At 41.4% G+C, this 16096-nt stretch overlaps 1 protein-coding gene across 1 annotated transcript; it reads right to left on the bottom strand.

Annotated features, from left to right (window-relative positions):
* Nucleotides 1-2102: 2102 nt before the first annotated feature.
* LOC148045079 (uncharacterized) lies at nucleotides 2103-2937 on the bottom strand. The gene is made up of 2 exons (XM_087719023.1): nucleotides 2306-2937; nucleotides 2103-2265 (listed from the first exon to the last, which is right to left on the bottom strand). The coding sequence occupies exons 1-2, from the start codon at nucleotides 2935-2937 to the stop codon at nucleotides 2103-2105; spliced, it is 795 nt and encodes a 264-aa protein (XP_087575149.1).
* Between the last annotated feature and the right edge of the window lie 13159 nt (nucleotides 2938-16096).

Raw genomic sequence — 16096 nt, 5'->3', positions numbered from 1 at the left:
GGAAGACTCCTGGGAATACCATGGACAACCAAGAAAACAAATGGACCATCAAACAAATCAACTCAGACTTCTCATTCAAGGCACAAATGACCTGTTAGATCGGGTAAAGGAGACACAAAGGCTTCAGTAAACAACAGCTCTTTATTGCAAGTCAAGTAAACATCAGGCTGGAGAATGGTCGGGCAGCATCCCCTTTTAAAGGGATCTGTCAGACCTCTTGACCAATGAGATTCAACCTCTCTTCCCACCAGAACAGAGGACCTTGGTGGAAACCTCTTTCAGTCTGCCAGCAGGGATGGATATCTAACACCCCTCCCCTCTAGGATGGAACAATCTAACTAGTGACGTAGTCACGCAACCTCCTGGAACCTTTCCCAGGCCGCGGCTGGATCTTCTGGTGTTGACTCGCTCGGAACTCGCTGTGGGCCTGCATCGAAGTCAGATAAGTCTTCCGATATTCTCGGGCTTTGCTCGGGTTTGGAGGAACTATTGTTTTTCATGTTGCTTCTTTCGGTTTGTGCAGGAGTTATATTTGGTTGTCTAAGCACTGAGTTAGACAAGCGGCTACAGAGTTGGTCTATATGCCTTCTCCAATTTCTACCATCCTCAAGTTTTATGATGTACGACCGAGGACCGGTAATTCCAATTATAGTTGCGGGAATCCATAATGTTCCCCCGGTGTAGTTGTGTGCATATACCGAATCTCCTATGGTGAAAGACCTGACTTTGCTCATGGAGTCAGGAGGTGTTGAGGTGGAATAATTTGGGTGTAGCTGATCTAAGTGAGACCTTAGGCAGCGGCCCACGAGGAGTTCAGCGGGCTTCTTCCAGTGGTAGCACTGGGTGTGATGTGTTGTATGAGTAAGTAGTGATCAATTCGTGTTTGCCCATCGCCTGGGCCCATCCTATTGAGGGCTTACTTTGCGGATCTTACCATCCATTCTGCCTGGCCATTGGAGGCCGGATGGAACGGCACAACCAGGGCATGTCTGATTCCCTGAGCTGCTAAGAATGTTTCGAATGGCATGGCTGTGAATTGGGGCCCGTTGTCAGAGGCTAGTACATCAGGGAGGCCGTGCGTGGAGAATAGTCTCCATAGTACCTTGATGACTGATTCCTCTGTAGTGGAATTCATCAGGACTACTTCTAACCATTTTGAATATGCGTCCACAACTATGAAGAAAGTTTGGCCGTGGACTGGTCCAGCGAAGTCTATGTGTATTCTGGACCATGCTGCTTGTGGGCGCTCCCATTCCTTGATGACCACTTCTGGGGGAGCCAGTCTGGACTCCTGACAGGGCATGCATGTAGTCACCCATTCTTGTAAGTCCCTGTCCATGTTAGGCCACCAAACATAACTCCTTGCTAGCGACTTCATTCTAACAATCCCAGGATGACCTACGTGCAGCGCTTCAAGGACTGCTGTGCGCAATTGTTTGGGAATGACTACCTTGTCCCCCCAAAATAAACAACAGTTAATAACCGACAATTCATCCCACTTGGAAAGTACATTTTGAATTCAGCTCCAACAGGCCCCTTGGGCCACCCCCTCCACATCCAGTTCAAAATTTGCTTTATTATGGGGTCCTTTGCAGAGTGGCATGCCATGTCACTGGATGAGACAGGTCCGGTGTCCAGGCAGTCAATGAGGAGGACCAATGTCTCAGGGGTGGGGTCAGTGAGAACTTCGGGCAATGGGCAGTGACTCAAAGCATCCGCGTGCCCTAATGTGGTGCCCAGTCGGTGGACGAGGTGGTAGGAGTAGGCTGCTAGAAAAATTGTCCATCTGATCATTCGGGGAGGTAGTGATACCAGGGTGGGGTGATCCCCAGCCAATAACCCTAACAAAGGCTTGTGGTCTGTGACCAGTTCGAAATCCCGGCCATAGAGATACTCGTGGAATCTCTTTACTTCGGCTACTGCAGTGAAAGTCTCATGGTCCAGTTGGCTGTAGTTCCGCTCTGCCGCGGATAATGTCCTGGAGTAAAATGCAATGGGGGCTTCGGTACCACTTGGCATGCAGTGGCTAAGAACTGGCAGAAGTGAGATTGGTGATTCTATCATCTCCCTCTGAACCCCTTCTTCCAAGCCCCTGATTTGGGTCACTGTTTGCGGTTTTGGCCCCCCTTGGGGTGTCCTGCGGTCACAGGAAAATCGCTGCAGCACATCTTGGCAATGTGTCCTTTCCACTCACATCGGTGGCAAATGGCTTCGCAGAAACGGCAGGATGATCGGACATGGTCTCCTCCACAGCTGGTGCAGGGCAGTTTGTGAATTGAATTTTTGCGCCAGCTTTGTTTGGCTACTGCGCATGTGGTAGCTGTCTTCCTCCTCGCTCTCAGAGCTCTCGGGCTGTGTGGTCTCGCGGTGGATGCAGGTACTTTTCCGCGCATCCAGAGGTACGCTATGGTGCTGGAGGGTCACCACTGATTGGGTTGTTGATTCAGATGCTCTAACTTCATGTAGTGCAATCTGCAGAAAGAGGTTGGATCTAGCCAGAAGCCTTCTCTGCAGATTGAGATCTCGCATTCCCAAAATTATGTGATCCAGAGTCAGGTTGTCCAGTTCACGGAACTTACAGTGGGCTGTGGCTTTCCAGAGAGCCGCCACGTATTTGTTGATCGATTCTCCCTCCTTCTGGTTCTGTATATTGAACTGGTACCGGTGAACATATTTAGATGGCTTTGGCGCATAGTGGGTCTTCAGCATTTGTTGTAATGCAGACCAGGATACTGCTTGTAGAGGGGTCAGTTCTGAGAGGTTTTTTGCCATCTTGAATACTTCCCAGCTGCAGTACCCTAGGAACAGGTTCTTTTTCCGGGCTTCTGGAACTCCCGTGAGATCATTCACTTCCAGGAAACACTCGAATCGTAGCATGTATGATTCCCAGTGTTCTGTAGCTGGATTGTATGGAGTTGGTGGGGTGTGCTTGGCCATTATGGTTCTCTCTGGTTGTTCAGCCTCACGGGATGCACCAGCATTGAAGATAGCGGTGGTGAGACCCCTCCTGAAGAAGCCATCGCTGGATCCAGCCAGTTTGAACAACTACCGTCCAGTCTCCAACCTCCCCTTCATTGGGAAGGTTGTTGAGAAAGTGGTAGCCTCTCAACTCCAACAGTCCTTGGATGAAGCCGATTATCTAGACTCCTTTCAGTCTGGATTCAGGCCTGGCTACAGCACGGAAACCGCTTTGGTCGCACTGACCGATGATCTCTGGAGAGCCAGGGATGGAGGTCATCCCTCCATCCTAGTGCTTCTCGACCTCTCAGCGGCCTTCGATACCATTGACCATGGTATCCTTCTGCGACAGTTATGAGAGGTGGGGGTGGGAGGCACCGTTTTTTGGTGGTTCTCCTCCTACCTCTCGGACAGGTCGCAGTCGGTGTTGGTTGGGGGGGGAGAGGTCGACCACTAGGCCCCTGAAATATGGGGTTCCTCAGGGTTCGGTCCTATCCCCCTTCCTGTTTAATATCTACATGAAGCCACTGGGTGAGATCATTCGACGGCACGGGATAAAATACCATCAATACGTGGACGATACACAGTTGTATCTGTCCGCCCCGTGCCAACTCAGTGAAGCGGTTGACATGATGTGCCAGTGCCTGGAGGCTGTCAGGGTCTGGATGGGGGTTAACAAGCTTGTGCTCAATCCAGACAAGACCGAGTGGCTGTTGTGTTTCCCTCCCAAGAATTTGGTTAATATTCCATCACTCAGGCTGGGGGGTGAAAATTTACGCCCCTCAGACAGGGCTCGCAACTTGGGAGTCCTCCTGGACCCACAGCTGACCTTAGAACATCATTTGTCGGCTGTGACCAGGGGGGCATTTGCCCAGGTTCGCCTGGTGCACCAGTTGCGTCCCTACCTGAACCGGGAGGCACTCGCAACAGTCACTCATGCTCTTGTGACCTCAAGACTGGACTACTGCAATGCGCTCTACATGGGGCAGCCCTTGAAGAGTACTCGGAGACTTCAACTCGTCCAGAACACAGCCGCGCGAGCGATTGTGGGTGAACCTCGGTACACCCACGTTACACCTATCCTCCGCGAGCTGCACTGGCTACCGATCAGTCTCCGGATATGCTTCAAAGTGCTAGTCGTAACTTATAAAGCCCTTCATGGTATTGGACCTGGGTACTTGAGAGACCGCCTGCTGCCAATTACCTCCCAAAGACCCATTAGATCACACAGGGTCGGCCTCCTCCGGGTTCCGTCTACCAGCCAATGCCACCTGGCTACTATCCGGGGGAGGGCCTTCTCTGTGGCAGCTCCGGCCATCTGGAATGAACTCCCCGCAGAGATTCGGACCCTCACCTCTCTCCAGGCCTTCCGAAAAGCCGTCAAAACCTGGCTTTGCCGGCAGGCCTGGGGTTGATGAGTTCCCCTCCCCTCTCGACCTGTGTGGTTGTTGATTCTTGGCTATTTTAACTACTTGTATTGTGTTCTATGTTTCCCGTTTCCCCCTTGAGTTGTTCACCGCCCTGAGTCCCTCCCGGAGAAGGGCGGCATACAAATAAAATAAATCTAAATCTAATCTAAATCTAAATCTAGATGTACTTGCAAGGCTTCGCTCTTTTTGTTTGCCTAGTTGCCTTCCTATCCCACTTCGTCGCCAGTGTTAGATTGGGTAAAGGAGGCACAAAGGCTTCAGTAAACAACAGCTCTTTATTGCAAGTCAAGTAAACATCCAGCTGGAGAATGTGTGGGCAGCATCCCCTTTTAAAGGGATCTGTCAGACCTCTTGACCAATGAGATTGACCAATGAGACTTTGGTGGAAACCTCTTTCAGTCTGTCAGCGGGGGGGGGGGGGGGGATATCTAACATGACCAGTTTCAAATTATTCTGCTTTGAACACTTATGTGAAGACCTAGCCTTCTGGAAAAGGCTATAATGCTGGGAAAGATGGAAAGGAAAGAGAGCAGTCAGCAAGAAGATGGATGGATTCAATTACAGTGGAAATAAATATACCATTGGAAGATCTGAAAGACTAGATTGAGGACAGATAATCATGAGAAAATTGAAGAATTAATAGCAACCTGATGGCATGTAATCAAGTCACTCCTTACTGATGCAAAATTGCAGTATTGGGAATCTAACAATAAGTAATAAAAGATTAGAATCACCTCTACTGGCACTGTCTAGATATCTGCTAAGATTAGACTGCCCATTCCTACTTTTACAAAAGAGGGTGGTGATAATCATGTTGATCAGAGATGGGTTCCTAACAGTTCACACCTATTCGGTAGAACCAGTTCGTCAAATCTACCAAACCGGTTAGAAGAGGTTCCACCAATGAACCCGGAAAGCAGGCCACACCTACAGAAGAGGTTCCAAACAATTTTGAAACCCACCACTGCCACACGCACACACACACACACAGAGACAGACTGACACAGAGAGAGAGAGAAAGAGAAAGAAAGGAAGAAATAAATAAATAAATAAAGAAAAAAGAAAGAAAAGAGTGAGAGAGAGATGTAAGAAAAAAAGAAAAAAGGGACAGAGAGACAAAAGGAAGGAAGGAAAGAGAGAGGGAGAGGGGGGGAGAAAAAACACATGGTCGGTAAGCCACTCCCACCAGGTCACATGGCTGGCAAGCCACTCCCACAAAGGAGGCCACACCCACAGAGTAGGTTCCAAAAATTTTTGAAACCCACCACTGATGTTGATGCAATTGTTAAATGAAAATGTTACATTTAGATAGCCCTTAAATTAAAGTACATGGCTTAAAAATTATGGAAATTATCTTTCTTTCTTTCTTTCTTTCTATCTTTCTTTCTTTCTCTTTCTTTCTTTGACTTGGAAAAGGAAAACTGGTTACTCTCCAGAGCCATCTTAGGAAATAGCATATAACCTAGCTGAGAATTCGGATGAAATTGTCTCTATATATGAGGTCTGTATTTTATATATATTTTCAGTATTTGCTCACTTTTTATACTACATCGTGATTTCATTTGATTGCTGCCTTATCTTGCTTCTTCCATTTCTTCAGGCAATTCATTGAATAAAGACCGTTCTTTTTAGGAATGGAGTGGTAGCTCAATCTGTCTAGGTGAATTTCCAAAAAACTCCCCAAAGGCAGGATTTTAATGAATGCATGACATATGAAGTAGTCGAGTCCAACTTCATACCCCTTTTGAGCTTGGACTTACTTTTATGGTTATCCTTTCAGGCACATCATTTTATATTCATTTTATATTCATGTTCATGCATTCATTCATTTCTTTTTGCTAAATGCATACAGTGACATTTGATGATGTTCAAAGGACAGACACAAATGCACATGTCAAGTCCTACCACTTTTCAACCGGTGTTATATTCATTGCGCACATATCAAAGGGGGAAGGTGCAACCATACACATGCATTTTGATATTGTTGATCCCACCCCTTCAGTGCTTCTACCATGCTCTTACATAGGCATATATTCAATCATTCTTAATTTTCTTTCATCTATACTACTTGCTGCAATCCATGTTAAAAAAAAAAAAACCAGATGATTATAACCCTCTGGAATTAGGGAAATTGCAATTTAAAGATAGGCTGATGATTAGGTACTGTTTCAGGAAATGATTAATTAAGCAGCCAATCTCAACATTAGGAAACGCAAGCCATTTATTGACTAAAGACTGAAAATGAAAGATCATTCCCAGTGAGCAGAACAGAATTTTCTTGTGAATAAAGATGCCTGCTAGGTAATTACAGCCTACTAATTAATTCATTCCCTAGAATACATCCCACTTATTCTACAGTAATTTATTTCCCTACTTAGTACTACATCGAGAGATAGCTGGGAGTGGGAAAATGCCAAATAAAATATAGCACAAAGACATTGTTGCAGTTTTATTTGGGTATCTGTTGTCAGAAATAATGCTAACGGCTCTGCTGTGGGTACAATTTTGGTTAGTCTGACCCACATTTGTGTGGCACACCAAGACCATACTCCGGTTCTCTGTCCCCCGAATATAGAATTATAGCCTTTAACTGCTGATTTCCAGAGCTGCATAAACCTTTACAAAGTAATATTCTAACAACATTCCTTGGGAGATGTTTAAAAGTGAGCTCTTATTTATTGTACTGAAGGATGTCAGTGCTGCACTTAAGAAAAAAATGTTAAATTGACATTAAGAAGAATAGGTGAAGTTATTTATAGTCTAAGCAGAGGAATATGTAGGGCTGTTTTAAAGAAAGCATTCACTTTTATATGCTGTAGCCTGTTTTACAGATGCCAGAATAAAGTTTTTATTCATTCACTTTCTGCAATACTCATAAAATGCCTAGCTATTACCAAAATTGTCAAGAATATGTATTATTTGTTATATTAATGTTATATTAAATTAGCAAAATAATCTTCACATTAATGATTATTTGCATACATTATTTATCTCACTGATAATTAAATACCGTCATCTTCTTTAGTTACTAAGCCAGCTTTATGAAGTAAACAAACGGACGCTGTTCATATGACATGATTAGGCAGACCACAGGGTAAATAGGATGTCATGAAACTATAATAACCAATCCCCCCCCCAAAAAAAAGCATTGTAAGGTAACTTCTACAGGCAACTTATAATGTTCAAAACAAGGTTGAGAGAGTTAATGGAACATTAATATTCACTCCCTTGTTTCTGGAACAGAGAAAGTCTGAGAGAAAGAACCACAAAACAGAAATGTTCTAGTATCTCCTCTCTCTCTTCTCTCCTCTCCTCCCCCCACCTCTATCTCTCCTACCCTCAAGGTATGTAAAAAATGGCCAAGAAAGAGAGGAGATGAGAAGCCATGATAGAAAAATGTTAGAATGCTTGTACCTTTAATTGTTGCGCAAGGGTGTGTGTCTGTTTCAGTATTCTGCTCTGATACCATTATAAAAGATGAAAAAGTTTTACATCTTTTGCATGAAGTCATCTTAATTTGCAGCACAGAAATACCATCTTCCATCCCACTGCTATCCTATCCCACTGCCCCAGTTTTAATATGTTCATTTTTTAATTTCCTAAAAGATAAAGGCCATAAAACAGGGGTCCCCAATCCCTGGTTGTGGACCAGCACCAGGCCATGGCATACCAAAAACTGGACTGTGCAAACAAGAGAAGGGCCATCCATGGGATGAAGGCAGCAGGCCAAACCACACCCCCTCCCGTCTGTGGAAAAACCTCTCTCCATGGAACAGGTCCCTGATTTGAAAGGTTAAAGAGTGTCAATCCTTGTTAGTATTTCTATGCTAGATAAGCAAGAAATGCAAAAAAAAAAGACAAACTGAGAAAACATCCCTAAGGGCATTCCAGAAGACATCAATAGCAAATTAATCTATAATTTCTAACGGCTAATGGTGCACCATTTCAGTTTCTAGTTTAGGGTAAATCACAGATGACCAGTAAATGGTGAAACAGGACACCCTTGGACTCGGAAAAAAAGCACAGGAAAAAGTAGCGTGCATAGACTAATAATTTTCTATTTGGAAGGCAGGAATTATAACCATTGTCATTATAAGAGGCATTTTTCAAAAGTATTACTAAGGACTGACTCCATCAATGGGTGTTTTTCAATATGGAAATGAATTATTGGGGTTAACTTGCAACAAATTGAAACAGGTTATTCAAAACAGACAGAAGCACTAGAGATGACACTACATGGAAAAATGTACATTGGAAGTGGAGAATGAACATATACATGCTGAGGTCATTTTGACAATGTGCCCAGAATTAATACAGGGTCCCATTATTTTGAACAAGATTTCAATGAAAATCCATGCTTAGCTATGGAAACTTTGGGACAGGATTATTGTTGCTAGGAGTAACAGGAGGGAAGACTGGAAGAAAAAGTTTTGTGCATGCCCTCTTGACCTCGGAGGAAAAACAAGATATAGATCTAATGACTAAATCAATCAATAATTTTATAATTTGTGAGCCTTTGGTGGCAAGACAGATTCAAAATTCTAATAAACCAATACAATAAGAAGGTGATCTACAAACAAGCCCCTCAAGTATCTGAAGTACTTTACTCTTCATAGTTCGATTGTAAAGATCTACTTTTCGTTCATCTCCTTATTTTCTGATATTAAACAAAATGCTTTATTTTCTATACAACTTCATTGTATTAATTCTATAATCTTTATCGAGATAACGCAGCCAAGATAAACATGTCCACATAATGGATTTCCAGCAGAATTCTGGAAATTGCTAACTGGCTTCAAAGCCATTACATTATTTGGCACCAACTGAATATCTATTTTATTTCTTTACAAAATAAAGATAGAAACAATTTCAATATGAGGGGAGGGAAGGTTGGAATTGTGAGAAGCAGTCATGAAACTGTGGTGAAATTTTGTAACTGTGTAGGATCTGAGTGAGAAGGATAGCTGTGTTGCATAATTATATGTGCTGATGGGCATAAGTCTTAAACTATCATTTTTAAGGTAACTGATCATTTTCTGGTGCATCCAGCCCTTGTGGTGTGTGTCAGCTGTCTAACTGCTTCTTTGATACTGTGAAAAAATGTGCTGCTCTGCTTCCCAACACCTATAGTACATCTCCAGAGGATATCATAAAAGTCAGGATTTTATGTGCCAGTTACAAACATGTAGTTGATATGAATATGAAATTCCCAATTTGCAATTTGTGTAATTGATTTGTGAAGAATTAAACAGATTTCCTATCATTAAAGGCAATGTGTCAAATAACAGAGGAACTTAGAGGATGTTCTGCTTGGTTAATTATTAATTATTTGATCAATGCCTAGAGATTTCTTATCAGCCACATTTGTTAAGTGAATGACTGCAGTTGCTAAATTAATAACATGGTTGTTAAGTGAATCTGGCTTCCGTGTTGACTCTGTTTGTCAGAAGGTCATCATAAATGTGAGTCAGTTGTCAAGCATCCAAATGTAAATCATGTGACCATGGAGATGCTGCAATGGTCATAAGTGTGAAAAAATGGTCATAAGTCACTTTTTTCAGTGCTGTTGTAACTTCAAACAATCACTAAGTGAACTGTTGTAAGTTGAGGTCTACCTGTAATAAGTTAACTTAACTAGGGTATACAAATCAGCCAGGGGTGGGATTCACTTAACTTCCTTACCGGTTCACAAATGCGAGTGCACGCGCCTTCCACGCATGCACTATTGGTGAAAAAAGGGCTTAAAAGGGATGCCTCAGAGCTGGGGCGAGTGGTTAGGGCCACCCATGATTTCTGCTACCAATCAGGCGACCCAGTCTGAACCAGTAGATTACAGCCACTGAAGTCAGCCCTTAGTATTGTGATAGTAAATCTGTAGTCCAGAAAAGATTGAAAGATACAGAGAGAGAGAAATGGGTTCTGAGTAGCCTCACAGAAATTTTGATTTAGTAACATTTTCCAAAAAATAAATTTTTGGAAATTTTATGTTGAAGTTTTCACTGATACATTTATCTCTTGGGAGATACAGTTTTACCTTTACTGGATTAGTGCTTAGAGGTAAACTTACATTTACTTAAAGATAAATCTAGAAGTTAACAATTGTGTACATAAATCCTGAATTACACTAGCTGAGGCATAGGACAGCATTTGATTAGTAGTTTTATAAAGGAGACATGACCATCCCAAAGTGTAAGAAAACACTCTAAGCTGTGACAGATCTCCTCTGAGATTCCAGTGTTACCCTACTGTAAGCATTACAGGAAACTTTTAAGTAGCACTTTATTTTCCTTCCTTGAGAGGCCAAGGGATTTCTAAGTAATTTAAGATAAGGTCATTTTGCAGAATTTAATCTGGGTTGGTCTTTGGGACCAGGGGTTTTATTTTATGAGTTTTCGGACTTGTGCTGGAGCCCATCTTCAGGGAACTTCTTTCTAGCTGAGTGTGTGCTGTTCTGTGTGTGGCATTTATAGTGCCTGTTGTAAGTGGCTTTTTAGATGTTGATTGGGGTGTGTTGATGGCTGGCTTTTAAGTCATTAGCTATCATTTGTTCTGGTCCTGATGACTGACCCTGATTGGATCCTGCAACATTATCCTGAAATACCTATATAAGCATCTTTATTCGTAAGGTCATTTTATACATATATTATGTTACAACTCTGACGTCATCTCCATGAAATACCATCCAGTTTAAATTTAACATTCTAACTAACTTGGTTTATGGAGAATTCTTTATTTCCTGCTGAGAATATTTAGAATGTTTTGGAATGTTTAATCTTTGCCAAACTGAGGTTGGCTTATTATCCAGATGTGGAATGAATTATTTGTAAGGTAAAATAGACCAGGCATGGGAGCCTTCCTGTTGTTTGGACTTCAACTCCAAGAATTCAGAACAATGGCTGAGCAGACTGGAAATTCTGAGAGTTGACATCCACACATTTGGAAGGATGTAGGTTAAAGAAGGTTGAAATAATTTGTACTTGCCCAGGTAGAAATGGTTTCAGAAATCCTCAAGCAGATGGATTATTAATCTCTAAGATGATTCATTACTCCATTTTATCTTTATAACAATGGTATCAAAAGTGACCCATTTAACTTTATAACTGAGTGTGAATTAGAATCTGTTTTTATGTTTTAGATTTAGTTCAATATTCAAATTGCTATATCGGGCTGGTTTGTTGAGATCCATATAGACAAGAGTTGAATTCCATATAGACAGGAATTGTCTTGAGTTTTCTAGAGAGAAAAATTTAGGATGCCCATTAGAAATCTTGTTGGGGGTGGCATTTGCCTAAGGGAAAGTATAAATATATATAAGTTCTGTCCACCAATGTATGCAGAATCATATATTACTTCAATTCTAAATTTGATCAGAACTGCATATATGCAGAGTTTGCATCTCATATATTAACAATAAGCATACATACTATAGTACTTCACTGCAACAGGAGTCCAATCTACTGTAAAGAGCAATCATTTACAGCTTATTTGTGGTGGCCCAGAGATATCTGGCACATTACTGTGGAAAATAAGTTGCACAGCTGTGCCCCAAGAAGTCCTCAACTGATTTAATACTTAACCCATGTTCACATTAAGCTAGAGGTTTGTCATTCCACATTTATGAAAAGCTGGAATTGTTTTTCAGACTTACATTCTAATTACTGGAAAGTAAATTCAACAAATTATTCCTTATCAACCAGTTTCATCATGTTCTGAAACCACAAAAATGTGAAGGATTAGCCAACATAGAAACAGCATAAAAAGATATCTCAGAACCAAAACAATTTAATCTTTTGGTTATAAGATGTCATAAAACACTGGGAAGGGAACTTTCCCCCTTAATTGTTCTTCAGAATATTTGGAAGAAAGAATTGCAACATTCAGTGTCTATTGTTAGAACCTTCAATAAATATTTGATGCATTACTTGTCATTAATGCCATATTGGGTTAAATATCCTTCAGAGTAGAACAACTAACATCAGTACAATTGAGTTGGTTCAGAAGTACTTCACGAGAAAAGTCTTGCACTCTTCTGTACAAAGTAGAATTCCTTATGTTACTAGACTTGAAATTCTTGGTTTGGATAACTTACAACGGTTCCACCACAAAACCGCGTTCGACTAAAGCGCGCTCGACGAAACCGCGTAGCTGACGTTATCACAGCGCGATGAAAAAAGCACGCTGCGAACGCTAAAGCTAAAATTAACCCCTAAACCTAAACCTAACCCCCTAAACCTAATCCTAAACCTAACCCTAAACCTAACCCTAAACCTAACCCTAACCCTTAACCTAACGCTAAACCTAACGCTAACCCTTAACCTAACCCTAAACCTAACCCTAACGCTTAACCTAACCCTAACCCTTAACTTAACCCTAAACCTAACCATTACCTTAACGTGAATCGGCTTGCTTTCAAAGCGCTATTTAAAGTGCCTTTTTTCCTCTGCGGTCGCTGTTGTCGCCCTGCTGATGACGTCAGCGACGTGGTTTAATCGGGCGCGCTTTAGTGAAGCGTGGTTTTGTCGTGCCACGCTTACAACTGCATTGCTTGTGGTCAGACCTAGATATTGCATACAAAATTATACGTAATGTTTTACCTGTAAATGACTTTTTCTGTTTTAATCGCAATAATACACACACAAACAACTGCTTTAAACTCAATGTAAATCATTCTAAACTTGACTGTAAAAAATATGATTTCTGTAATAGAGTTGTCAAAGTCTGGAATGCCCTACCTGATTCAGTTGTCTCAGCTACACATTTTCACAGTTTCAGTCACAAATTGACTTCCGTGGACCTTAAGTGGTCAGTAGAGGGGGCATGCATAAGTGCACTAAAGTGCCTATCATCTCTGTCATTGCATTTTTATTCTCTTATTCTTATTATTATTTTTGTTTGACAAATTCAAATATTTCCCTTGTACAAGACATTTAGCAAAGATTATCATCTTTTTTAGGTATGGTGAAACTGAACTTATAGCCTGGTCAGCTGTAAAACCAATGATATTGCACAGTATGTTTCATGCCCAATTTCATTTTGATTTTAGCTGGTCAGAAAAAGACAATCTAAATCTTTTTATATCAGGGAAACTTCATAATTATAAAAGTGGAATATTTTATGATTCCTGAACTTCCCTTGCATTCTCATACAAAAAAGGATTCTTCAGAATGGAAGCTATTGCTATTATGCAGAATGTTGATATATTTTACCTATTCTGGGAATGAAAAAGTAGGTGATAGAATCCATGTCCAATAAACATAACTATTCACAAAGTATATAAATGGATTTAGCTATGCATTTAAAAGGACTGCAGTTGTTTTCTGGTTCAAGGAATCATTCCACACATAAAATCTACTTACAATATGCTATTTTTTTTAAAAAAATCTCTACTTGATTCAACATTTCCTGCCCTGCTCCCTGTCTTATAGCAGCAAACACTATTCTGTTCCTTAGAAAAATAAAACTTTTATTTTCTAAGATTAAACTCGTTTTACGCATACCTCTAAAACTGGGGTCTCCAACCTTGGCAACTTTAAGCCTGGAGGACTTCAAGTCCCAGAATGATTCCCCAGCCAGCTTTGCTAAAGCAACCTTATCTTCAGTGTCACTCTAAGTGGGATCTCTAATCTCCCCAGTAGGGGCAGTCACTGGTTACAGCTTGCAGATGTTCTGCTCCATTCTATACTACACAGAAGTAGCAGGAAAGCATAAAGAGAGGAAGTTTGGAGCAGTGACACCTCTGTGATACAAGATTCTATCCAGAGAACTTCTTGGGGGGATGTTGGGTGCTTTAGGACAGCTTAAGATTCTTCTAATGCTGTTAGCCACTGATCTTTAATGCTTTTTTCATTTTTATTGATTTTGCTGTTAATATTTAATTCCTGCTGATTTATATTATAATATATAGTGCTATTTTAGTGGTTCTCTTCTATTATAACTGCTGCTAATGTTGAGCTTTTAACCATGGGTGGCCACTATTATATGCAATACAACCCAACACCCCATTTATTGTCCCCAGCGCCTCCCCAGACTATGTGGGGCCAAATATTTTGATATTTTTTTCCTGCGGCCAAGGAGGTTTAAAAGATTAAAGAGTGAAATAAGTATCTTAAGCCTCACAGAGGCTTAAGGTATCCATACCAACTTTTTTGAAAAAAACGTCCACATTGCTCTGATTCAGATTGATCTGAAGGGATGTCACACTGCAAAGTTTAATGTACCATGTTTTCTCCTTGAATCTACTCCCCAAAGTTTTAAAATAGCAAAAGGATCCAAAATTTTCAATTGCATCATTTGGGTGAAATCCTAATGCTGTAAAAATATGATTTTTTTAAATAAAAAAAGAACAATTCCTCCCAAAGAACCCAAACAAAAAAAAAACACAAACCCACTACAGACTAAGAAAGGTTGACAACCCTGTTCTAAAAGAACTGTATATATTTAAATAATTAGAGTTTAAACATCTGGTGCATACATACATGCATGCATGCATGCATACATACATACATACCAGGGACATGCAGTCACTAGAGGCAGGGGAGGCATGGCCTCACCAGTCATGAGGAAAAGGAAAGCATTTTAAAGAATTTTTTAAAAATAATTAAAGACAAGGTAGTTGCTGCCAGATTCCAAGTCACAGTGACTTGGAACAGTGCTTAGTGTTAACTATAGGAGGAGGCGAGAGAACTAGGGGCCTCCTATGCATAAGCAATTTTTTTTGCCTTTTAAGAGTTAAGCAAGGGTTAAAAAGCGAAAAATTTTGTATGCAAAGGAGGCACGTGTTCTCTCGCCTCCTGTAGAGGGCATTTTTAGAGGCTTTTTAGAGTTCTCTGGGAGCAACTAGCTCAGTCTGACTCAGAGCTCTGGCAGAACCACGTTGCCTTTTCAAACACACACACACATACACACACAAACACACACACACACACAGCTGGATAAAAGTATATAAGCCCAGCTTCACTGATTACAAGTTTGAAAAGGCAACGTGATTCACAATCAAAGGCTCCAATCAGAAGCAGGGGAAGGGGGGGTATGGCAGAGGAGCTGCTTTCAAGTCTTTGGAAAATATATCCAATCCAACTTCTGTGTTTGTGTTTGTTTGAGAGTGAGTGAGTGAGAGAGGGATCCAACTTCTCTGTGTGCGTGTGTGTGTTTAAGAGAGGGGAGAGGGAGGAAGAAGGGGGAGGGAGAAGAAAAAGAATGGGAAAACTTATTTTGCAAGGGGGGAAAATGCTGTCGCTTTAAATCGGAACTGAGCCTGCCTGGCTGTGGAATTCTGGGAGTTGAAGTCCACAAGTCTAAAAAGCTGCCTCACCAGCCATAAAGCTCACCGCATGTCACTGATACATGTATGTATGTATGTATGTATGTATGTAGGTAGGTAGGTAGGTAGGTAGGTAGGTAGGTAGGTAGGTAGCAGAATTGAAGATAGTTGAATTTCTTTAAAATTCTGCATGTTCACAGAACTTGAAAAACATCTATTTACAAGAGGGTCTGAACTAAATTACAAACTTTCTACATACTTATTATTACATTCAAAATTCTAAGTGTTGGGTTTGTTAAGTTTGGTTTAAGAAACAAATGGTATAATCAATCTAAGCCAGAGGTCCCCAATCCCCGGTCCACAGACTAGTACCAATCCGCAGTCCATTGGGTACCGGTCCGCGCAAAGAGGGGCGAGTGGGCACAAAGCTTTATTTGTGCATGTGTGG

The sequence above is a fragment of the Thamnophis sirtalis genome, unplaced genomic scaffold (genome assembly GCF_051295495.1).
Source record: "Thamnophis sirtalis isolate CommonGarterSnake01/CBP01778 unplaced genomic scaffold, rThaSir2_p1.2 scaffold_6, whole genome shotgun sequence".
NCBI classification, from domain to species: Eukaryota; Metazoa; Chordata; class Lepidosauria; order Squamata; family Natricidae; genus Thamnophis; species Thamnophis sirtalis.
Note: the sequence above shows the minus strand (reverse complement) of the source record. Positions and strands in the feature narration are given on the sequence as shown.